Raw genomic sequence first — 25756 nt, 5'->3', positions numbered from 1 at the left:
ATTTCACTTTTTGGTCGCTGCCTTCTTGGATTTCGCCTTCACCTGGCGTTTTACCGGCTTCTTTGCTGCCTTTTGGGGGGTTTTCGTCGCCGCCTTCTTGGGCGATGCTTTCTTCGCCGCCGTTACTTTAGCCACTGGTTTCTTGACCCCAACTTTCTTGACCACTGCTTTAGTGACCCCAACTTTCTTGACCGCTGGTTTCTTGGCCCCAACTTTCTTGACCGCTGGTTTATTGGGGGTAGATTTTTTTGCCAGTGATTTCTTGGTCGGGGGTTTCTTGGCCGTCGGTTTCTTGCTCTTGGATGTCTTGGCTGCTGGAACCTTCGCTTTCTTTACTGGTTTCACGGCAGCTTCTCCCTTGCCGGTCTTGAAGGAGCCCTTGTTCTGGACCAGTAAACCGTTTACTAATCTCCTCTTGACGCACATCCTGATCAGATGGCCGTACTTGTCCACATCGACGCTGTTGGCGGCCAGGCCCTTCTTTATCGCAAATAAAGATAACCCTCTGCGATCGCGGCAATCCGCCACAAGCTTGTCGATCTGTTCGCCCAGCTTGAGACCGGCTGCCTTGCTCCGGGCGGGCGCCTTGGTTTTCTTGGGAGCCTTAGTTTGAGCGGTGGGGACGGCTTGAGGAACCGCTTCAGCGGCTGCGGTCTCCGTCATATCGACCACTATGTAGAAGCTCTCTCTGACACTCAGGACTGAGTGAGAAATGAAGCGAGAGGCGGCGGCACTGAGCAATTTAAAGGCAGCGAGCGGACGGGGCGGAGACATCCTGCTGTCAACTCCCGGCCCCTCCGCCTCGCTGTGTTTCTCTGTCTTCAAAAATCCTGTAATTCCAATTAAAATCGGACAGTTCGGAGAGCTAAACTGGCCTCGGTACATCTCTGAGACCGGAATGTTTATTGTAGAGTAAGTCTGATACGAATTAAAGGCAGCGCTTTCCATTTAGCCCCGTTTCACTGATGCACTGAGCGCGTTATCCGTCCACGTCACTGACATGCTCGCTGCTTTTCGACAGAAATATCCAAACCAACGTAAACTTTGCAGTTATTTCCCACTTCAGGACTGAGCTGGGAAGTGGGGCGATTCCCTGCCACTGGTTTATTTACATTTTTCACCAGAGGGGCTGGGAAATCCGTGGAAGTGTTCGGACCCACAAACACAGTTACATCAGCCTGAGCCGCCCGCCTCTTTAATACACTCTCTGACACAATATTCACATCTACACATTCACAGCTCAGACAGTTGGCCCGTTGCACAGTTCCCAGGGTGGGATTACCTCTCCGCTCGACCCATGCTGTGGATTCTCGGGGGTTACGTGTAGTTTCCCAGTTCAGTAAACTCGCTGACGCCGCCGCTCATCAGAGTCTCTGATCCCTGGATTCGAATCGTCTCGTCTCTTTCTTACACGAGCGACCCTGTATTTTTAAACAGTCCCGCACCGGACACAAACTCAAGTTGTGGTTTCAACAACTCACTGTATGTCTGAAATGTATTGTATTTACTTTTTATTTAACGGATAGTATTATGGTCACTGTCTCCCCACTGACTCTTCAGTCACTTGCTCTGCCTAATCTCCCAATAGGAGACCCAGGGTTGCCTCTCTGTCAAGCCCTTCCACATATTGTTCGCAAAATCTTTCCTGGAATTCCACCCCTTCCATAGCCTCGAATCTATGACAGTCCCTGTCCCAGTCCCAGAAGTTTAAATCACCTACCAGTATAAACCCTGTTATACTTGCAGCTTTCTGCAACCCCCTCCCCTACATCGGGTAACCCGTTAAGTTCACTAATTCATTAATTCTTTCTGCGTCTGCTTGCGAATTGTTGCAAATCAGGCAGCAGGGCCCTAAGATCTCTGTGAACCTCGGGCCTTTGTCATCTCAGTATTTGGAGTTGGTTTATTATTGTCACGTAGCAATATATTGTGACAACGTTTATTTTGTATATAGAAACATAGAAACATAGAAAATAGGTGCAGGTGGAGGCCATTCGGCCCTTCGAGCCAGCACCGCCATTCATTGTGATCATGGCTGATCTCCCCTATCAATAACCCGTGCCTGCTATGGTAAACAGTTTCGGCCCCAACACCGAGCCTTGCGGCACTCCACTCGACACTGCCTGCCATTCTGTAAAGGACCCATTCACTCCTACTCTTTGCTTCACGTCTGCCAACCAATTTTCTATCCATGTCACCACCCTACCCCCAATACCATGTGCTCTAATTTTAATCACCAGTCTCCCATGTGGGACCTTGTCAAAGGCTTTCTGAAAGTTTAGATACACTACATCCACTGGCACCTCTTCATCCATTTTACTTGTCACATCCTCAAAAAATTCCAGAAGATTACTCAAGCATGATTTCCCTTTCCTAAATCCATGTTGACTTGGACTAATCCTTTTACTGCTCCAGCATCTCTCCCACCACCGAAGTCAGGCTAACTGGTCTGTAATTCCCCGTTTTCTCTCTCACTCCTTTCTTCAAAAGTGGGATAACATTAGCTATCCTCCAATCCACAGGAACTGATCCTGAATCTATTGAACATTGGAAAATTATCACCAATGCATCCACTATTTCTAGAGCCAGCTCCCCGAGGACCCTGGGATTCAGACCATCAGGCCCAGAGGATATATCATCCTTCTGTCCCATTAGACTACCCAATACTATTTCTCGCCTAATTAAAATTTCTTCCAGTTCCTCTACCCCCTTAGATCTTCTGTCCTCCAGTACATCTGGGAGATTGTTTGTGTTTTCCTTAGTGAAGACAGATTCGATTCAACTCTTCTGCCATTTCCTTGTTGCCCATAATAATTTCACCTGTGTCTGCTTTCAAGGGACCCACATTTGACTCTTTTTCCCTTAACATATCGAAATAAACTTTTACTGTCCTTTATATTCCTGGCCAGCTTCCCTTCGTACTTCATCTTTTCAGCCCGTATTGCCCGTTTTGTTTCCTTCTGTTGTCCTATGAAAGTTTCCCAATTCTCTGGCTTCCGGCTACTCTTTGCTATGTTATACATCTTTTCTTTTAGTTTTATTCTATCCCTAACTTCTCTTGTCAGCCACGGGGTGCTCCTACTCCCCTTAGAATCTTTCTTCCCTTTTGGAATTAAATGATCCTACATCTTCCGGATTATGACCGAAATTCCTGCCATTGCTGTTCCACCGTCATTCCTGCTAGGATCCCTTTCCAGTCTACCTTGGCCAGCTCCCCTCTCATGCCTTCATAGTCCCCTTTGTTCAACTGCATCACTGCCACTTCCGATTTAATGCTCTCCTTCTCAAATTGCAGGTTAAAATGAAACATATTATGATCACTACCTCCAAGCAGCTCCTTTACCTCGAGTTCTCTGATCATATCTGGTTCATTGGACAACTCTAACTCCAGAATTGCCTTTTCTCTGGTCGGCTCCATTACAAGCTGCTCTAAGAATCCATCTCGGAGGCATTCTACAAACTCTCTTTCTTGGGGTCCTGAACCAACCTTATATTCGCAGTCAACCTGCATATTGAAATCCCCCATCACCACAGTGGCATTACCTTTGTTACATGCCAGTTTTAACTCCTGCTGCAACTTACACCCTACATCCGGGCATCTATTTGGGAGTCTGTAGATAACACCAATTAGTGTCTTCTTGCCTTTTCAATTCCTCAACTTAATCCACAGTGACTCTACCTCGTCAGCCACTATGTCTTCCCTCGTAAGGGACTGAATTCCATCCCTCACCAGCAGATCTACCCCCCCCCCCTCTCTGCCCACCTGCCTGTCCTTTCTATAGGATGTATAACCCTGAATATTAAGTTCCCAGACCCGATCCTCCTGCTGCCACGTCTCAGTAATCCCCACAATGTCATATCTACCAACCTCTAACTGAGCCTCAAGCTCATCTACTTTACTTCTTATACTTTGCGCATTCATATACAATACTTTTAATTCCTTACGCATCTCACCTTTCACATCAATCCCTATTAAACTTGGTCATACTCTCCTATCCCTTTGTGAGCTTCCTTTCCCGTTAATTCTGTGGTCATTAACCATCCCTTTACTCTTTTTCCCTTTAACTCCATCCTCGTCTATCCCATTTGACACCCCACCCCCCTTATTCAGTTCAAAACCACCCGTGTAGCAGTGGCAAACCTGCCTGCCAGAATGCTGGTCCCCCACCTGTTAAGATGCAATCCGTCCCTTTTGTACAGTTCCCCCTTACTCCAAAACGGATCCCAGTGTTCTAAGAATCTAAATCCCTGCCCCGTGCACCAGTTCCTCAGCCACACATTCAGGTCCCATATCTCCCTGTTCCTGTTCTCGCCAGCACGAGGAACTGGAAGCAAACCAGAGATAACAACATTGGAGGTCCTGCTTTTCAGCATTTTTCCTAGCTCTCTAAAGTCACGCTGCAGAATATTTATCCCCTTCTTTCCGACATCGTTTGTGCCGAAATGCACTACCACTTCCGGCTGTTCACCTTCGCCCTTGAGGATTTTCTGCACTCTGTCTATGACATCCTGGATCCTGGCACCAGGAAGGCAGCACACCATCCTCGCATCCCGTCTGTTGCCGCAGAAACCCCTGTCCATACCTCTTAAAATGGAGTCTCCAACCACAATGGCGTTGCCTGATGTTGGCCTCTTTGGTTTTGGCTCAACAGCCCTTTTTGCTTCGCAAGCCAGTCCGCCGCTCAGTGTGATAATGTCTTCTGTCCCGACAGCTTCTAAGTGGGTGAACCTGTTCACAAGAGGTACAACACCCGGGGACGTTTGCATTCCATGTTTCCCTCCCTTTCTCACCGTCACCCACCTTCTCTCTTCCAGTACCTTACTAGTCATCGGCCTCCAACCTGACAAACAGTTATCCACCATTACTCTCTGGTATCTCCCATTCAGCCACTGTTGATACCATCTTGCTACTCCAATATTCATACCCGACAATTGAACCTTCTTAACCACCTTCCATGTGGAACCTTGTCAAAGGCCTTATGTGTTCCATGTGTTTCTTAACCTCATATACTTGCAACAGGATGTTCCTCAGTTTCCTTCGTTGCAAGGAAAACAAGAAAATCCTCTCCAATTTCTCCCCATGGCTAAAGTCCTCCAGTCTAAGCAACATTCTGCTGAATCTCCAGCAAAACCACATCCTTCTTACAATCTGGTGACTGTTCAACCGAAATGCAACACTGTGCACTTGCGTTCAATACCATTGTAGATGGTTTATGCATGCAACCTATAATGTAGCTACCTCATCACCATTAACCACGCCCCATCATATTAGTATAACTGTGATATCCTCCCTTTGTTTCCTCCCACTTGGTGCCGGTATGCCTGAAGGCTGGATGCAGTCAATGCTGGGACGTGTGTGCCATGTGCTTTAATAAACACTTAGTAAATGTTACAGTGTGTCAGTCTATTAACCTTTACATGTTGTCAGATAGTTACATGCGCGCCTCCCGTTTACCGGTTTTCTTTTAATTTGTCCCCTGTGTGCCCAGTGTTGGATTTCCCTTGATATGGCATCCTCATGCCGAAAACCATCTCCCCTTGTCTTTGACGCTGACATTGCGGAGCGATGGGCTACTTTTGTGATGGATTACACTCACTTCGTTAACATTGTGCACCGGAATGACCCAGCCGCGGTCAAAGCCTCACTCCTGCTTAACCTGGCCGGTCCAGACGCCATGAAGAGAGCTCAGGCTTTCATCTACGATCCAGCGGTCCTGGATGACAACGACCAGCTCGTCGAGCCAGCTGAATCTGCCGATGACCCGGTATGTCTTTTGCGCAAGTTTGCAGAGATTTGCGACCTGCCCTCCAACCGCTTATTGGAGCGGGCTCGGTTTTACTCACGGAAGCAGCAGCCGGATGAACCTGTCGAGTGTTTCATCGTTGACCTGCGCTACCTTGCTCAGCGGTGCCGATTTGAGACCATGCGCGACCAGCTCACCAGGGACATTCTCGTCACTGGCATGCTCGACCAGAAACTACGCGTCGATTTGCTGCAACGGCCTGACCTAACCCTGACTCAGGCAATGCATGCGTGCCGCATCGCCGAAGTGGTTAACCCTCCGCATGGGCAGAGGGGATCTGACAGCCGAGCCATAAATCTGACTGGCGTTGCAGGACCACGCCGTATGCAGGACAACTTTCGCCCTCCACCGCGGCCCGTTCGTACGTCTCGGGTCCCGCGGTCTCAGAAGTGTCCCAACTGTAATTATGTCCACCCCATGCAGTCACAGTGCCCAGCTCTTGGAAAATCTTGCAATTTCTGTAAGAAAATGAACCACTTTGCAGCTGCCTGCAGGTCCCGTGGGAATGTGCCCTCTGCTCCTAGACAATTCTTAAACAACCTTCAGCAAGTTGATAGTGAGATGGATTCTCAGTCCTCTGTCGACACCGACTCTGAGGTCAGCTATTCCATGGGAGATGCAAGTGTTTACACTCTCCTCCACAGCCGATCTCGCCTCCCCGATCCATCTGTGCTCATTACTGTGAACAATAAGTCCTTCTCTGCGAAGCTGGATACTGGAGCAAAAGTGAACGTAATGTCAACATCACTGTTTCACCAGATAAGAAATAATGAGCTGTTGACTGCAGATCGCTCTGATTTGCGTGCCTATGGGGGAGAGGAGCTAACACCTGTTGGGAGGGCGACCTTCCATTGTGTGCTACAGAAATCATCCCGTGACCTGTCGTTCTTTATTCTGGATTGCGACTGTGAAACTCTACTGAGCAACCAGGCCTGCCAGGATCTTGGTCTGTTGTCCTTCGACTGTACGGTCCACGAGGTGCAAGCAGTGATGGACCCACTATCCGAGTACCCGGACCTGTTTGACGACAAGTTGGGAAAGCTGCCGCTTGTGTATAAAATCGCAACAGACCCCTCCGTGGTGCCTGTGATCCGCCCACCTCACAGAGTGTCGTTTGCCATGAAGGGCAAGGTGGAGAATATGCTGAAGGATATGGTTAACATGGGAGTGCTGGAGGCTGTCAGCGATCCCACCGAATGGGGAGTGCTGGAGACTGTCAGCGATCCCACCGAATGGGTCTCCACCATGGTCGCCACAATGAAGAAAGGGAAGAATGAAATACGGGTATGCATCAACCCTAAGGACTTGAATCTGGCGATTAAGCGGCCCCACCACCCTATGAGCACCGTTGAAGATGTTGCCGCCCAGGTCGGACAAGCCACGGTGTTTTCCGTCCTCGATGCCAGGAGTTCATTTTGGCAAATACCCCTGGACAAACGTTCCTCGGACTTGACCACATTCGGTACGCCCTTCGGCAGGTTTAAATTTTTGCGGATGCCGTTCGGCATCAACTCCGCAAGCGAGGTATTCCAGCGCTCTATGGAACAATTGTTTGCAGGTCTGCCCTGTGCGATTATTGTGGACGACATTCCGGTCTATGGAAGGGATGTGGCTGAACATGACCGCCACCTCCGACAGATTCTGGACCGCGCACGGCAGATCAATCTAAAGCTGAACCAGTCAAAATGCAGGTTCCGGGTGCCTGAGGTCCCATATGTTGGCCACATTTTCACGGCCCACGGGTTAAAGCCCGACCCGCAAAAGACCAGCGCCATCTCCGAGCTGCCTGCCCCGACAGATGTTACCAGTCTACAGCGCTTCCTGGGTATGGTCAACTATCTGGGCAAGTTTATCCCTGACCTCAGCGAGTTGAGCGCACCCCTGAGACAACTTACTAAAAAGGACATTGCTTGGTCCTGGTTTCCACACCACCAGTAGGCGTTCGACCTACTAAAGAAGAAGCTGATCAGCACACCTACTCTGAAGTTCTTTGATTTACAATGTCCAGTTGTGGTTACGTGCGACGCTTCTCGTTTTGGACTGGGTGCTGCTTGCCTGCAGCCCCATGATGATGGTTCATTGCAGCCTATCTCCTATGCCTCTAGGACCATGACGGACACAGAGCAGCGCTATGCGCAGATAGAGATGGAGCTGCTGGCGGTTGTGTTCGCTTGTTCTAAGTTTAAGGACTTCCTCTTTGGCACCAGGTTCACTGTAGAGACGGATCACCAACCCCTGGTGACGATCCTCAACAAGCCTATACACATCGCTCCAGCCAGGCTACTGCGGATGATGCTGCAGCTACAGCGGTTTGACTTTAAAATCGTCTATAAGAGGGGCACCGAGATGCTTGTGGCTGACGCGCTGTCCCGGGCCCCCCGGACCTCCTGCGACAAGCACCCCTTCGAGCAGGCAGACCTACAGGTACTGAACGTGAACTTCGTCCCTTCCAAGCAGCTCCAGTGCCTGGTTGAGCACACCGCTAACGACCCTGACCTGCAACAGCTCGCTGCTGTCATCAAGCGTAGGTGGCCTATCAAACGGACTTCATTACCTGCTGGCGTTCACCCTTTTTTTCTGGTTCGCGATGAGCTGGTGCTCCGGGACGGTATTATCATCAATGGACACAAGGTGGTCGTCCCTGCCTCCCTTTACGGCTTGTACTTCAACGCTGCCCATATGAGGCATCCCGGGGCAGATGCCACCATCTCGCATGCCCAGGAACAATACTATTGGCCGGGCATGGCAAAGTACACCAAGGCCAGTGTGGCCTCCTGTCCGGATTGCAACTCTCTTGCCCCGCATCAGCAGCGACAGTGCTTTAATAAACACTTAGTAAAGGTTACAGTGTGTCAGTCTATGCACCTTTGCAACCATCATCCCTTCCAAGCTGGTTACGCGCGGAGGTGTGGTGATTAGGAGCTCCTGTCCAAACTAAAAAGACGTGAATTTAAACATCTTTCTGGATTTCGGAGGAGGTACAGCGGTACTTTTAAACATCTTGGAGTATCGTTGCAACGCTGCAGAGACTTGTTTTAAAGTTTTTCTGCTTGTTTTGGGACTGCGAGCAGTCTTATCAACTGACTGCGTAGCTCCCACTACGGTCGCTGGCAACCTGCCAGGAAACTGTTTTGTGTACCAAAAGAGGGGAGAAAATTATTTCTGGACTTGTACAACTGCGTCCAGAACAACCCCCTTACTGACTCGTTGAGGCTGTCCGGCCCGGTCTGGTTTTCGTGGGGTGTGGGAGGTTTTCTGCACCTCCACCATCTCGACCTTCTTTTGCGGCCTTGGAGTTGGAGCTGACGACGAAGCCTCCTTTCTCTCGGAAAGACCGAGCGATAAGAGGCTTCCAACAACAAGACTGCAGGTAAGTCCCCTTTTGTTGCTGTAGGAGCGGCGAAGAACAGCTGGGATTGCCTGCGAAGGTCAGCAGCTCGCCAGGGAACGCAGGAGAGCCGAGAGTTTTCCAGCGAAGAGGTGGTGACGCAGCAGTTTTCCGGGGGAGCTGCCATTATCAGCGTTTGAGGCGACACCAATTTGCCTCCCTCTCTCGAACTTCCATTCGTTTGTTTTTTTGTCTTTGGACTTGGCCTCGTGCCATTTGGACTGTCTGTGTCTGTTTCAGTGATATGTTTTAAAATTGTAGCACCTGATACTATGCTGGGTCAGTGTTCTGGGGGAGCGGGGCCCTCCAGGAGCTATGCAAAGGCGGCTGCTTCAGCTGCTTCGGCTACTGCTCTGGGGGCCCGGTTCCCCATGAAGAACCTGCCGTTTGAGCATGGGATAAGGTGCTACTTGCTCCCCCAGATCAACCTGGAGGACTGCTCGGCTGCCGTTGCCGTGGCGACCAAGCCCGCAGGTGTCCTGTATGTGGGCAAAATGTTTGGGAAGGCCGTGCTCTTCCTCGAGTCTGTTGAGGGGGTGAATGCGGCCGTGAGTAAAGGGGTCACAGTGGGGGGAATGTTTTTGCAGGTTGAGCCCTTGGTGACCACTGCGCAGCGGGTGGTCCTGTCCAATGTCCCACCCTGCATCACAAATGAGGCCCTCCTTCCCCACCTTCACACCCTGGGGAAGGTACTCACGGACATCACCCCGATATCCCACGGGTTCCGCAGGAAGGAGCTGCGGCACGTTCTTTCCCTCCGGCGCCTGCTGTCAATAATGCTGGACCAGGAGGAGGTAGTTGACGGGCGCTTCTGTGTCCAGCAGGATGGGCGTGACTTTACCATCTTCAGGACATCGGAGTGCCCAAGGTGCCTTGCCTGTAAGGAAGTGGGGCATATTCGGAGGAATTGCCCCAAATCCCGGGCGGGGGCCTCCGCCTCCAGTGCCACTAACCCCCCTCTCCCCCCTGCTCCCACCCCCCATGTAGTTGAGGCAGCGAACCCTGGGGTTGCGCAGAGCGTGGGTGGGGGTGGGGAGGTTCAAAAGAAGGAGGGCAAGGTGGCAAAGAAGGTGAAGCACCCGGGGAACAAAAACCCCAAGGACAAGAGCAATCCACCCATCCCTTCATCTCCCATTAGGGAGTCCGCAAGCCCCATAATCCAGCCGGGGGCAGTGGGGATCGGGCGGGAGGAGGGGGAGCCACAGAAAAAGGCTGTTAAGGCGACACCAGAGTCTGTGAGCTCCTCCCCTGTGAAGAAAAGGAGGAGGCATCTCTCTGGGGAGGAGCAGAAGGGGGACGAACGGGAATCCTCCAGGGTGGAGGGGAGTACTGTGGTGGAGGAAGACTCCCACCCTCTGGTTCAGGCCCCGGTCCCATGTTCTGGAGGGGATTCTGGGGAGGGTGGTGATGGGGACCACTCCGGTGCTATGGAGCAGGGGGAGATTCCTGTTGGGGAGGGAATCCCGCATCAGGCACCTGAGGAAGCCCAGAAGCAACCCACCCAGGACGAGGCGCAGAGCACACCTCTGGAGTTAGAGACTGTAGATGGAGAGGGGGTTGGGGAACCCAGCCCTTCTCTGCCTCAGGACCTGGCTCCAGAGGGACTCCCTGAGTCTGATGCACCAGAGTCCTCCCTGGGCCCAACTGGGGGAGGGATAGTCACCCCCACTGCCGATGGTCTTGAATCCCCGGGGACATCTGGGGAAGGCCCCTCTACCACTGATCCCAGGGTTGGGGCTGAGGTGGAGGAGAGGCAACCGCTACACAGGGTGAGGCGGGTGTTTTAAGCACAGAAGGTGTGTCCGGAGTTGGGGATGGTGACTCCATCTGCAGTGAGCAGGTGGAAGGGGACACCTCGGGCAATGAGTCAATGGATGTTCTCGCTCCCCCTGACGCCACTCCAATCATTTCAGTGGAGGAGAACCACGAGTTCATCACGGCCACCGAAGGAGCCCAACATCAGCCCAGACTGGCCTCCCTTCGGTGGCCGAACATAAAAGGGCTCACTAGCTCGCTAAAACTCATCCTCAAAAAGAGGGTGAGGGGCAAGGGGTCAAAGGGGGTGAAGGGGAACGACCGGCATCAGCTCAGGTCCTTTTTGGACGACCTGGAGAAGGACGACAAGGCCGAGAGCAGCGTCGTTCCTGCTGAGGGTAGAGGGAGCCGTAGAGCGTCCCTTGTAGCCAAGATCCGGAAGGTAAAACCTACCGCCAATCCACCTAGGATCCGGAGGGGGAGGAGCAGCTCTGCTGTCAGCGACCGGGGGACTGGTGAGGGGATCTAGTGTACTCCTGACATGGCGATCACCATAGCCAGTTATAACATAAATGGCAGCAGGAGGCCTCTCCGCAGGTTTAACCATCTCTCAACCCTGAGGGATGGGAAATATGCGGTGAGCTTCCTGCAGGAAACCCACACCACCCCAGGAGACAAGTCCACTTGGCTCCTGGAGTGGGGTGGCGAGGTCTTGATGAGCCACCTCAGCTCCATTTCCAGTGGGGTGGCCATTTTGATGGCCCCGAATTTCCGGCCTGAGATCCTAAAGGTCCAGGAACTGGTGCCAGGCCGCTTGCTTCACTTGGCCATGCGCCTGGATGGCGTGCCGTTGCATTTTGTCAACGTGTACGCCCCCAAGCTTGCCGTGTTGCAGACGCGCCTGTTCCGGGAGGTGTCCACGCTGCTGAGCTCCATCGACCCTGGTGACTGCGTGATCCTCGGGGGGGTTTTCAACTGTACCCTCGAGGAAGGAGACCGTTCCGGTCTCCAACGTGGTCAGGAGTCGGTGAAGAAGTTGAAGGAGCTCGTGGGCTCCTTTGACTTGGTAGACACTTGGAGGAACCTCCACCCCGACTCTAGGGCCTTCTCCAGAAGGTCAGAGGGGGGTGGGTCTCGCATCGACCGCCTGTACATTTCTAGGGCGTACGTCTCCCGCGTCGCGGCGGCCTCCATGCTGCCGGTGCCGTGCTCGGACCACCACCTGGTGTGGGCGGAGTTTAACCCGCTGCGCACGAGGGGAACGTCCGCGTACTGGCATTTTAACAACCGGCTGCTGGAGGATCGCCGCTTCCGGGACTCGTTTGCGAGGTTCTGGAATACCTGGAAGAGGAAGCGGGGTGGATTTCATTCCCTGCGGCTATGGTGGGATGTGGGCAAGGCCCACATCCGGAGTTTCTGTCAGGAGTACACTAGAGGGTCGACCAAGAGACGCGATTCCAAGATCAGACAGCTCGGGAGCGAGCTGCTCGATTTGGATTTGCATCTAAGTCAGACCGTCGGGGACATGATCCTCTGGAGGGAATACCAGGAGAAGAAGGACCCGCTGAAGGAGCTACAGTTGGAGCAATCTCGAGGCGCGTACGTGAGGTCGCGGATCCAATTGCTCCACGACTTGGACCGCGGTTCATCCTTCTTCTACTCGCTGGAGAAGTGGCAGGGAGTCCATCAGCAGTTAGTGGAGCTGCTCGCTGATGATGACTCCTCCGTCACTGAACCAGAGGACATTAACGCAGCAGTTCGTTCCTTTTATGGGACCTTGTTCTCACCAGATAGCTCTGGCGAGGACGAGTGCAGTGATCTGTGGGAAGGTCTAGCCACGGTCGACCCGGAGGGTGCTGAGCGTCTGGATGCCCCCCTGACACTGGATGAACTGACCGCGGCCCTCCATCAGATCCGAAGGGGCAAATCCCCTGGCCTAGACGGACTGACAGCAGAGTTCCTCCGCACTTTCTGGGGATCCTTGGGGAGGACTACACCATGGTATTGAGGGAGAGCCTGGCGACAGGAGAGATGCCCCTGTCTTGGCGAAGTGCTGTCGTGGTCCTTCTGCCCAAGAAGGGCGATCTCCGCCGTCTAAAAAACTGGCGCCCAGTCTCCCTCCTCTGTACCGACTACAAGGTCTTTGCCAAGGCAATGGCAAACCGTCTGGGCCCAGTGCTGGCTCAAGTGATCCACCCTGACCAGTCTTACACGGTCCCAGGCCGGTCCATCCAGGACAATATCCATCTGGTCCGGGACCTGGTCTACCTGGCTCAGGAGACCGGTGTACCCACTGCCTTTCTCTCCCTCGACCAGGAGAAGGCTTTTGACAGGGTGGATCACGAGTATCTGTTGAGGACTCTGAGGGCGTTTGGGTTCGGACCGCACTTTGTGTCCCGGATCCGACTTTTATACGCCACCGCAGAGTGCCTCGTGAAAGTCAATGGATCCTTGACGGCCCCCATTCCCTTCCACAGAGGAGTACGTCAGGGATGCCCCATGTCTGGCCAACTGTACGCCATCTGCGTGGAGCCATTCCTTAGCCTGCTTCGGAGGAAGTTGACGGGCATGGTTCTACGCGAGCCGGACATGGAGGTGGTCCTCTCGGTCTATGCCGATGACGTGCTCCTCATGGTCACCGACCCCGTCGACCTGCAGAGGATGCGTGAGTGCCAACGAGTCTTCTCGGCAGCCTCCTCTGCCAGGATCAACTGGGGGAAATGTTCTGGACTCTTGGTGGGTCCCTGGCAGGTGGACTCCCTCCCGGAGGAGATGAGGTCTTTCACGTGGAGTACCACACACCTCCTCTACCTGGGAGTCTACCTGAGTCCCGGTGCGGAGACCTGACTGGCGAACTGGCAGGAGCTGGAGGTGAAAGTCGTCACCCGTCTGGGGCGCTGGGCGGGTCTCCTCAGAGTGCTTTCGTACCGGGGCAGGGTGTTGGTCATTAACCAACTCGTGGCCTCCATGCTCTGGTACAGATTGACCACATTGGTCCCATCAGCCACCTTTGCTGGGATCATCCAGAAGAAGTTGGTGGACTTCTTCTGGGGCAACGGAAAGCACTGGGTCATTGCAGCGGTCCTGAGTCTCCCGATCGAGGAGGGCGGTCAGTCGCTGGTGTGCATTCGCACCAAGGTGGCGGCTCTCTGCCTCAGGACCTTGCAGAGATACCTGTACTCAGGGCATCCTCCCAGGTGGCACGTGCTGGCAACGCACTTTTTCCAACGGAGCCGCTGCCTTCAAGGAGGGACGCGGATCCCGATGGTGGGGGTCAGCCGTGCGGTCCTGATGGGGATGCCTGGCTTCTACAGGGACTTGTTGAGAGTCTGGAACCTGGTTGCCGTTGACCAGGCCCCACCTCCACTGGCGGAGGGTGACGGCCCGGGCTTGAGAGCAGCCGGTCCCTGTCCCGCCCCATCGGGTGACCGGGGGGCTCAAACGTGTGGAGTACTGGTGGTTGAGCAAGCCCCCGCTCAGCCGGAAGTAGTCATCGGACCAAGGCGCCGTAATCCATCCCGGGAGCCGGTCCCACACAATTTGAGCCGCCTTTCCTCGACACCCTTCGTCTCCCTCCGAGACGCAGGGAGGCGTGTCCTGTACAGGTTCCTCCTCCACACCCTGCACTTCCTCGCCCTGGTCCACCGTCCGGACACCAAGTGGTGGTCGGTGTTCCCTTCCGGTCGCGAGGGGGGCCCCCGGTGGGGGTCCCTCTACGCAGGGATTCTCCCCCTCTACATTGGGGACCTGGGGTGGAGGGTATTGCACCGAGGTGTTCCCTGCAACCTGTTTCTCTCGCGGTTCACAGACTCGCCAGCCGCCTGCCACTTTTGCGGGCTGGAAGAGTCTGTGTACCACGTGTACATGGAGTGCGTGAGGCTGCAGCCACTGTTTGAATATCTAAAGGGGCTGCTCCTTGCCTTCAGGCTGCATTTTTCACCCACCATCCTCATCTTTGGACACCCTGTGCGTAGGGGAGAGGGTAGGGCTGAAGATGTCCTGGTTGGGTTGCTCCTGGGCCTGGCCAAGCTGGCCATCCGCGAGTCACGGCGCCAGACGGTGGAGGGCTCTACCCGAGCCAGCTGCCTGCCCCTTTTCCGGGGTTACGTCCGTGCCCGGGTGGGATTAGAAAGGGAATACGTCCTGTCTGCGGGCACCCTGAGGGAGTTCCGGGACCGCTGGGCTCCGCAGGGTGTTGAATGTATCCTCAATAAGGATTGTATCATAGTTGTATAGTAGTTTGTTACATGTTTGTATTGTATTATGGTGGTGGGTTCTGGCTTGTTTTATTGTAGTGTAATATTATTTTTTAATAATTGAATAAATTTATTTAAAAAAAATAAAAAAAATAAATTAAAAAAAGCTGGTTATGAAACTCATGGCAGTGGTGAGATGTGTGTGTGGCCAGAATGGTGTGGGACTTTGATGATTTTGGCTGCCTTTTTGAGGTAGGGTCTATGATAGATCCCTTCGATGATGGGGAGGTCATAGTCAGTGATGGCCTGGGCAGTGTTTACGCTACCACCCCTCCCTCTCTACCCACCTCCCTCTCTAGAGATTGAAGAGGGAGGCTGAAGAGTAGGAGGAAGGAATGCTGGGGGATGAGGAAAAATAAGTCGCGCCTGCGTAGCTGGGGGCTATGAGTGAGTGGTGCAATATTGCGTTGGGGGAACTGGTGAGTGGTGGGACCTTGCGCTGTGTGAGTGGTGGGACCAATGGGTCTGCACTTGGTCTAGTGACAATTAAACGTTCTTGAGCGCTGCGAGCCGGCTGCCCTGCCTGCAGCGTATTCGTTATTTCAATTTTTTTTTGTTTTTTTTGGTGTGTCTAAATGTTAGTTAGGTGTCTCTTGGTGGGTCTTGTGTAGGGGGTGGTAGGGAAGGGGGGGGGGAACAGGGCGGAACCGTTTTCGGTCACCTCCTCGACTTCCTTACCTGCTAATGATTCCCACTCACGCTGCTGTCAATGATTTACCACCATTGCCCCTCAGGCTCACTTTGCACGGAATCACCGCTCACTTTCTCAATAAATTTCCCTTTTATTTTATTTCACCAGAATGTTTACTCTTTACACGATTCTGACTGGCTGCATCTCTCGCCACTTACTTTGTTCTTTATCTCTTTCATTAATTTTTCGCTGATCTTTTTCATTGCTACTGCCTTGGAAACAAGATTTTATTTTGTTCAAGTTTCCGTCTTGAGAAAACAGTTTCTATTTTGCTTCCCCAGTTGCAGATTTTACACCAAAATGTCTCCATGAAGCCAGGAAACAATGTGAGAGTCATGTTTTTTAACTTCTCCAGTGACTTTACCACCATCCGGCCTGCACTGCTAGGCAGCAAACTGACGATGAAATGGGCGGATGCTCCATTACTGTCCTGGCTCACCAACTACCTGACTGGATGACCACAATGTCAGGCTACAGAATTGTGTCTCGGACATGGTAGTGAGCAACACGAGGGGCTCACATGGGGACAGTCCTCTCTCCCTTCCTTTTCAACATCTACACCACGGACTTCAGATATAACTTGGACTACTGCCACCTGCAGAAGTTTTCGGATGACTCTACAATTGTGGGCAGCATTAGTGAGGAGAGGGAAGCTGAATACAGAGGTGTTTTCAACAACTTTGTTGGGTGGTGTGGATTGAATCATCCAATTTTCTAGCAAACGGTGGTAGCCAGTGCCAACTTCTTCACTGTTGTGTGTTGGGGCAGCAGGGCGAAGGCCGCAGACGCCAACAGGATTAACAAGCTCATCAGGAAGGCTAGCTCCGGCCTGGGAGCAAAGTTGGATTCATAAGAGGTCGTCTTGGAGGGGTGGATGCTACAAACAAATGTAGGTCCCTTGCAGTCAGAAATAGGTGAATTGATCATGGGGAACAAGGACATGGCAGACCAATTGAATAACTACTTTGGTTCTGTCTTCAATAAGGAAGACATAAATAATCTGCCGGAAATAGCAGGGTACCATGGGTCAAATGAGATGGAGGAACTGAGTGAAATCCAGGTTAGCTGAGAAGTGGTGTTAGGTAAATTGAATGGATTAAAGGTTGATAAATCCCCAGGGCCATATAGGCTGCATCCCAGAGAACTTAAGGAAGTAGCCCCAGAAATAGTGGAGGTTTAGTGATAATTTTTCAAAACTCTTTAGATTCTGGAGCAGTTCCTGAGGATTGGAGGGTAGCTAATGTAACCCCACTTTTTAAAAAGGGAGGGAGAGTGAAAATGGTAAATTACAGACCAGTTAGTCTAACATCGGTAGTGGGGAAACTGGTAGAGTCAGTTATTAAAGATGTGATAGCAGCACATTTGGAAAGTGGTGAAATCATTGGACAAAGTCAGCATGGATTTACGAAAGGTAAATCATGTCTGACGAATCTTATAGAATTTTTCGAGGATGTAACTATTAGAGTGGATAAGGGAGAATCAGTGGATGTGTTATATCTGGATTTTCAGAAGGCTTTCCGACAAGGTCCCACATAAGAGATTAGTATACAAACTTAAAGCACACGGTATTGGGGGTTCAGTATTGATGTGGATAGCGAACTGGCTGGCAGACAGGAAGCAATGAGTAGGAGTAAACGGGTCCTTTTCAGAATGGCAGGCAGTGACTAGTGGGGTACCGCAAGGCTCAGTGCTGGGACCCCAGCTATTTACAATATATGTTAATGATTTGGGCGAGGGAATTGAATGCAACATCTCCAGGTTTGCGGATGACACGAAGCTGGGGGGCAGTGCTAGCGGTGAGGAGGATACTAGGAGGCTGCAAGATGACTTGGATAGGCTCGGTGAGTGGGCAAATGCGTGGCAGATGTAATATAATGTTAATAAATGTGAGGTTATCCACTTTGTTGGCAAAAACAGGAAAGTAGATTATTATCTGAATGGTGGCCGATTAGGAAAAGGGGAGATGCAACGAAACCTGGGTGTCATGGTACACCAGTCATTGAAAGTAGGCATGCAGGTGCAGCAGGCAGTGAAGAAAGCGAATGGTATGTTAGCATTCATTGTATTGTATTGTATTGTATATCTTTATTGTTATTTTCCTGAGTACTCACATACCCAGAGGAAACAAAAAAACGTTACTCAAACCAGTGTCCATTCAGTGTGCAGTAAAAAATAAATAGAAAAAAAAATACATATATCATGAACAAGTTTAACACTACTCTCAACTAAACATCAACAGGCGTTCCGATCGGCAGCGGCACGACAGTGGCTTTATCCAGGTTGGTGGTTGGTGCGCGGTACTTTGGCAGGGGGCAAAGTCCGTTTAACAGTCTTATAGCCTGCGGGAAGAAGCTGAGGAGCATCCTGCTGGTTTTGCAAGGATTTGAGTATAGGAGCAGGGATGTTCTACTGCAGTTGTACAGGGACTTGGTGAGACCACACCTGGAGTATTGCGTACAGTTTTGGTCTCCAAATCTGAGGAAAGACATTCTTGCCATAGAGGCAGTACAGAGAAGGTTCACCAGACTTTCCTGGGAAGAAATACTGGAGAGACTCGGCTTGTACTCGCTTGAATTTAGAAGATTGAGGGGGAATCTTATAGAAACTTACAAAATTCTTAAGGGGTTGGACAGGTTTGATGCAGGAAAATTGTTCTTCCTGTATCTTATAGAAACTTACAAAATTCTTAAGTCTTATAGAAACTTACAAAATTCTTAAGTCTTATAGAAACTTACAACATTCTTAAGGGGTTGGACAGGTCCAGAACAATGGATCACAGTTTAAGGATAAGGGGGAAATCTTTTAGTACCGAGATCAGAAAAACTGGAATCTCTGGAATCCTCTGCCACAGAAGGTAGTTGAGGCCAGTTCATTGGCTATATTCAATAGGGAGTTAGATGTGGCCCTTGTGGCTAAAGGGATCAGGCGGTATGGAGAGAAGGTACACAAAATTGCTGGGGAAACTCAGCGGGTGCAGCAGCATCTATGGAGCGAAGGAAATAGGCGACGTTTCGGGCCGAAACCCTTCTTCAGGTACTGGATACTGAGTTGGATGACAGCCATTTTCTATGTTTCTATGTATGACCGGGCTTAAGCTCACTCGGACTGGGCATACGTTTGGTTTCAAGATGAGTTCAAAGCCGTTTCCTTGTCAGTGAGACAATAACACTGACAAAATCCCCGCCTCAGAGCCCATGCATCAACTCAGTAATATTGCCAAATCATCCGTGTTAAAAGCTGCTGAACGCTGTGGGGTGGGCGATATCGGCAGAGGGAACGGGCTCCGAGGATGAACCGGAAGGAGACAATTTAATTTGAAAGCGGCAATATCACTGACTGACTTTTACCACGGAATGTCTGTCTGAAAGTTTGGCCGGAGCGATAAATTTCGGGTCGTTTGTGGGCAAACCGTTTGAAAAATGTTTTCAGGAATCTGGGGCGTGGAGCTGGAATATGAGAGGAAGCTGTCTGTCACTTTGTCTCCTCCTCTCCCCGCCTCGCACTCTCTGCGTATCTCGGGCAGGTCGGGGCGCTGCGTATAAAAAGAGACAGCACCAGTTGGATTATCTCTGAGCAGCGACTCGAGTGAAGCAGCATCATGTCTGGTCGAGGGAAAGGAGGCAAAGGATTAGGCAAAGGCGGAGCAAAGCGGCACCGCAAAGTACTTCGCGATAACATCCAGGGCATCACCAAGCCAGCTATCCGCCGCCTGGCTCGGCGTGGTGGGGTGAAGCGGATCTCGGGTCTGATCTACGAGGAGACCCGCGGGGTGTTGAAGGTTTTCCTGGAGAATGTGATCAGGGACGCGGTCACCTACACCGAGCACGCCAAGCGCAAGACGGTCACTGCCATGGATGTGGTGTACGCTCTGAAACGACAGGGCCGCACTCTCTACGGGTTCGGCGGCTAAATAACTACCCCCTTTATTCCAACACAAAACAAAGGCTCTTCTAAGAGCCGCCCACAGCCTCACAGAAAGAGCAGTGACTAGGGAATTAAAGTAGCTGCAGATAGAAATGTGTTTTATTAAACTAGTTATTCCACCACTGAACAACAGATTTTAGCTTAATCACCGCGGTCATTAGAATGCAAAGCCGTCAGTAAAAGATCATAAACAAGACAAGGCGATGTCAGTTTCCCTTTTACCGATATACCTCATGATTAATGCAGCAACAGGAGGGTAGACTCCAAACCGTTCCCTGGGTAACAGTCGCTTATTTCCAGTCACGAGCAGAGCTGAATTCCGTCTGCACAGGGATCCGGTCTGTAAATCCGCGCCGCATATTCAGTCATGATTTAAGCGAGAAGTTAAAGTGGATTTGATATTAAGTTGACAGAAACTGAATTCAATTTGAAATTCAACCCACAACCAATGATACTGCAGTCCGTGCTCTCTGGTTGGCCGAGCTTCCCCCACCCCACCCGGCCGGCCCCCCTCAGACCTTCTGAAACAGCCGCCTGGTGCTGACAAACCTGCAGCCACTCGCAGGGATGGGACACCGTGAGTGACATCTCTGCTCCATCCATTCAGAGGCTGTGGGCCGGCCCTTCACCAACGCTTTAAAAGCAGGTCCCAGAGCCGGCTCCGTCATTCAGTCCCTGTATTTCACACTGCGCTACCACTGTTGAAGGAGAATGGCCCGGACCAAGCAGACAGCGCGCAAATCGACAGGAGGGAAAGCTCCTCGCAAACAGCTGGCGACCAAAGCGGCGCGGAAGAGCGCTCCAGCCACGGGCGGAGTGAAGAAGCCTCATCGCTACAGGCCCGGCACCGTGGCTCTGAGGGAGATCCGGCGCTACCAGAAATCCACCGAGTTGCTCATCCGCAAACTGCCCTTCCAGCGCCTGGTGCGGGAGATCGCTCAGGACTTCAAGACAGACCTGCGCTTCCAGAGCTCGGCCGTCATGGCCCTGCAGGAGGCCAGCGAGGCTTACCTGGTGGGGCTATTTGAGGACACCAACCTGTGCGCAATCCACGCCAAGCGAGTCACCATCATGCCCAAAGACATCCAGCTGGCCCGCCGCATCCGCGGGGAGCGCGCCTAAACTCCACCTCTCCACCAACAACAAACGGCTCTTTTAAGAGCCACTAATCCGGCAGAAGAAAGAGCTGTGGCTTTCTAATGTCCTTTTACATCAATGTTCTCTTCTTTCTGCGGGGTTTTATCTGAATTCATGCTGCTGAGTGGAGTCTGACTTCAGTCATTCAAGTGTAACTGGTTTCGATGTAAATGCCAACACGGCTCATAATGGTGTGTACACGACCAGCCCCTGTTCGCTCTGCGCCCCCTTTTCTCACGCGCTCCGGGTTCAACGCCTTTATTACGCACTTTCCACGCGCGCCCCTCAGTCGCTGATCAGTCCTTCCACAGACACTGAGTTACACCATCTCCATAATGATCGCCGGGCGGCGCGACTCACCTGTTGCAGCGGCCCCTACTGTCTGTCTGTCTTTTTTTTATTTTTTGTCTAGTTAAATGTAGTTGTTCGTGGTTTTAATAGTGTTTTTATCTGTGTATATGTGGGGGGAAGGGGGAAATTAAAAAAAAATCTCTTCCCTGCACGGGAGACCCGACCTTTTCCCTGTCGGGGCTCCGTTGTAGTTGGGGCAACGCAACTTCTCCAGCCCGTGTCGGGGGTTGGAACGACCCGGAGCGGGGCCGTACATCGCCCGGCGCGGCTTGATGGCCGCGGGATATTCCAGCGCCCGCCGGGGGCTCCAACTTTGTGACATTTAGACCGGGAGCGGGGCCGTACATCGCCTGGCACGGCCTAAAATGGCCGTGGGACTTATCATCGCCCGCCTGGGGCTTCGACATCGGGTGAAAAATGGAGAACAGGGGAGAGAAAAGACTGCCTTCCATCACAGTGAGGAGGAGGTTCACTGTGATGGATGTTTCTGTAAGTTTAATTGTGTGTGTCAAGTCTTCTAATGTTTTTGTGCAGATTCCCCGCTTGAAAGGGATCTGATTTATCCTCCCCGAAATGATGAACTGGATTTCACTCAATGACCAAACACTACTTTTCCATTTTTTTTTCCTTGTTATTTTGGCAGATTCAGCAATTAATTTACAGTTCCACTTGATTTTTAGGACAGTCTCTTAGATTATACTGCTCAAGTTTTAGTCGCAAGTCAACTTCTCTCGCGAGCCTGTCCGCTTTTCTGTTCACGGTCGGGCTGACTCTGATCCCGACCGGGCTTTCTCTGTTTTCTCCCCCCCGGTGGTTGACTGTTCCCGGCTGGGCAGAAGACTCAGCCTCTGTCGGTGGCTCTCTGGACCTGTCCGTGGCCTACACGGTACTAGGCCCTCACCTGACGTCTGTGGCTGCTACTGGGGCTGGCCGTGGGCTACACGGTCCTCTTGTCGGTGGCTTCTCTGGACCTGTCCGTGGCCTTCATGGTACTAGGCCCCCACCCGACTTCTGTGGCTGCTGCTTGGGCTTGGCTGTGGGCTGTACAGCCCTGGATACATTCCAGGTAAGCTGACACCGTGCTTGGTGACCCTTACTGCCCCTGCATGTTTTCCTAGCTCTTCCCTGAGCTATTGCTTCCCGTTCCTACCTTTTTTCTTTTTGGCGCCAATTCAAACCATTTGGCTTGGTGCTGTTCCACTTGTTTCCAAATACTACTTCTATTTTTAACTTTTGTTTTTGATTCTTCTTGCTGGCCTTGTTCTTATCTTCGTTCTTTTATCCTCGTCGCCAATTGTTGTGTATTCGGATGCTTTGAACAGTCTTGATTAAAGGCTCGGACACGGGAGGAATCATACAAGCTTCTTTATTGCAGGACGCCACCTCCAGTCTCCCCCTGCTCATGCGTACTTGCCCAAGACATCATAAGACACCAATTAATTATCCTAATTATCCCATACCTAACACTCCTCCCCCTTTAACTCCATTTCACCTGTACGGTATATGCTCTTTTCCTACTATTGTGCGCTTCTGATTTTAATTTAGCATTAGAAACATAGAAACATAGAAATTAGGTGCAGGAGTAGGCCATTTGGCCCTTCGAGCCTGCACCACCATTCAATATGATCATGGCTGATCATCCAACTCAGTATCCCGTACCTGCCTTCTCTCCATAACCCCCTGATCCCTTTAGCCACAAGGGCCACATCTAACTCCCTCTTAAATATAGCCAATGAACTGGCCTCAACTACCCTCTGTGGCAGAGAGTTCCAGAGATTCACCACTCACTGTGTGAAAAAAGTTCTTCTCATCTCGGTTTTAAAGGATTTCCCCCTTATCCTTAAACTGTGGCCCCTTGTCCTGGACTTCCACAACATCGGGAGCAATCTTCCTGCATCTAGCCTGTCCAACCCCTTAAGAATTTTGTAAGTTTCTATAAGATCCCCTCTCAATCTTCCTAAATTCTAGAGAGTATAAACCAAGTCTATCCAGTCTTTCTTCATAAGACAGTCCTGACATCCCAGGAATCAGTCTGGTGAACCTTCTCTGCACTCCCTCTATGGCAATAATGTCCTTCCTCAGATTTGGAGACCAAAACTGTACGCAATACTCCAGATGTGGTCTCACCAAGACCCTGTACAACTGCAGTAGAACCTCCCTGCTCCTGTACTCAAATCCTTTTGCTATGAAAGCTAACATACCATTCGCTTTCTTCACTGCCTGCTGCACCTGCATGCCCACTTTCAATGACTGGTGTACCATGACACCCAGGTCTCGCTGCATCTCCCCTTTTCCTAGTCGGCCACCATTTAGATAATAGTCTGCTTTCCTGTTTTTGCCACCAAAATGGATAACCTCACATTTATCCACATTATACTGCATCTGCCAAACATTTGCCCCCTCACCCAGCCTATCCAAGTCACCTTGCAGTCTCCTAGCATCCTCCTCACAGCTAACACTGCCCCCCAGCTTAGTGTCATCCGCAAACTTGGAGATATTGCCTTCAATTCCCTCATCCAGATCATTAATATATATTGTAAATAGCTGGGGTCCCAGCACTGAGCCTTGCGGTACCCCACTAGTCACTGCCTGCCATTGTGAAAAGGACCCGTTTACTCCTACTCTTTGCTTCCTGTTTGCCAGCCAGTTCTCTATCCACATCAATACTGAACCCCCAATGCCGTGTGCTTTAAGTTTGCAAACTAATCTCTTATGTGGGACCTTGTCGAAAGCCTTCTGGAAGTCCAGATACACCACATCCACTGGTTCTCCCCTATCCACGCTACTAGTTACATCCTCGAAAAATTCTATAAGATTCGTCAGACATGATTTACCTTTTGTAAATCCATGCTGACTTTGTCCAATGATTTCACCACTTTCCAAATGTGCTGCTATCCCATCTTTAATAACTGACTCTAGCAGTTTCCCCACTACCGATGTTACACTAACTGGTCTGTAATTCCCCGTTTTCTCTCTCCCTCCCTTCTTAAAAAGTGGGGTTACGTTTGCTACCCGCCAATCTTCAGGAACTACTCCAGAATCTAAAGAGTTTTGAAAGATTATTACTAATGCATCCACTATTTCTGGAGCTACTTCCTTAAGTACTCTGGGATGCAGCCTATCTGGCCCTGGGAATTTATCGGCCTTTAATCCTTTCATTACAGTTTGACTTGACACCTCCCACTCGATCTTCCAATGGAACCACTTGGGAGATCGACGCTTTAAAGTCAAACTTTGAAGTCTATGTTTGAACTTGGTCTCCTGATGCATTGCTGTCTTGTTCTTCTACTGGAAGTAAGACAACCAGCCGCCTAACATCCCTGTGAACAATCGTGGCTTGGATCCTCTCCTTCCCCTGAGTGGAATGCCTTGCCATTCCTTTCAAAGCCTTTGTCAGAGGCATGGAGTAACTTGGAAAGATCCGTACATTAACGTCTCTCACGATGCCTTTGCGGTCTGGATTGGAGCTGGCGACTCTGCCCAGCTTGAATTGCCCCCTCAGTGCATTTTGGTCACTTAACCAGACAATGTCTCCGGCAGTGACATTTCTCTGAGTGGTGTGCCACTTGCTCCTTATAAACAAGTTAGGACCAACGAGTTGGCTCCAGATCTTCGAAAACTTGTTCACCTCTGACTGCATTGTTCTAAATCTTTTGTAGGGGTAGCTGGAAAAGTCAAAAGTCTTGATGTCTCCGCACTGAGATGCTCGGTCAAGCAGATGAGTATTTGGTGTGATGTACTGAACGCAGTCTTCCCGGCTTTGTATCCAGGCGTCGATTGGACGTTCATTTGACAGGTTGGCTGCCATGTAAAGAACTGTCTGAAACTCACTATAACTGAGTGACGATTCTTTTCCAAAACTTTGGGGCGCTCTCTTCACAACACGCACAGCAGCTTACGCAGCGCCATTTCTGTGTGGAGAATCAGCAGGATGGATTTTCCACATCCACTCTGTTCCATTTTTAGCTGCGTTCTCCTCCAAAGCTGCTCTGTCCAGGTTGTCCAAAAATCTATATAGTTCCTCTAAGACTGGTTTTGCGCCAATAAAATCGGTGCCTGGATCTGACCAGATCTTCTTGAGGTGCCCACGGATTGCTGTGAATCTTTGATAAGCCATCAGAAACCCTTCACTTGATAAGGTGTTGACTAACTCTGTGTGGATGGCTCTGCTGGCCATACAGCAGAAGACAACTCCCCAGACTTTGGGTTTTACCCTCTTCTTGACGTCATCGTGTACGTGGTAGGGTCCAAAGAGGTCTACTGTTGTAAACTCAAAAGGAGCAGCAGGTTCAGTTCTTTCAGTCGGCAGATCACTCATTACTTGTTGACATTTCATTGCCTTTGCTTTCTTGCAGATTATGCAGTGATCAATGACTTTTTGAGCAATACTCCTTCCTTTTATGACCCAAGCCTTTCTTCTCATTTGAAGCAAGGTCCCAGCCCCTCCGTC

At 51.1% G+C, this 25756-nt stretch overlaps 2 protein-coding genes across 2 annotated transcripts; both read left to right on the top strand.

Moving 5' to 3' along the window:
* The first annotated feature begins 19463 nt into the window (after nucleotides 1-19463).
* Nucleotides 19464-19858, top strand: LOC116968586 (histone H4). Its single transcript, XM_033015355.1, has one exon. The coding sequence runs from the start codon at nucleotides 19493-19495 to the stop codon at nucleotides 19802-19804; it is 312 nt and encodes a 103-aa protein (XP_032871246.1). The 5' UTR covers nucleotides 19464-19492; the 3' UTR covers nucleotides 19805-19858.
* A 661-nt stretch (nucleotides 19859-20519) lies between these two features.
* On the top strand, nucleotides 20520-20992 carry LOC116968526 (histone H3). The gene has a single exon (XM_033015293.1). It carries the CDS (start codon nucleotides 20530-20532, stop codon nucleotides 20938-20940), a length of 411 nt encoding a protein of 136 aa, XP_032871184.1. The 5' UTR covers nucleotides 20520-20529; the 3' UTR covers nucleotides 20941-20992.
* The last annotated feature ends 4764 nt before the right edge of the window (nucleotides 20993-25756 follow it).

Source organism: Amblyraja radiata, chromosome 45, assembly GCF_010909765.2.
Source record: "Amblyraja radiata isolate CabotCenter1 chromosome 45, sAmbRad1.1.pri, whole genome shotgun sequence".
NCBI classification, from domain to species: domain Eukaryota; kingdom Metazoa; phylum Chordata; class Chondrichthyes; order Rajiformes; family Rajidae; genus Amblyraja; species Amblyraja radiata.
This window is presented reverse-complemented; position numbering and strand designations above follow the sequence as displayed.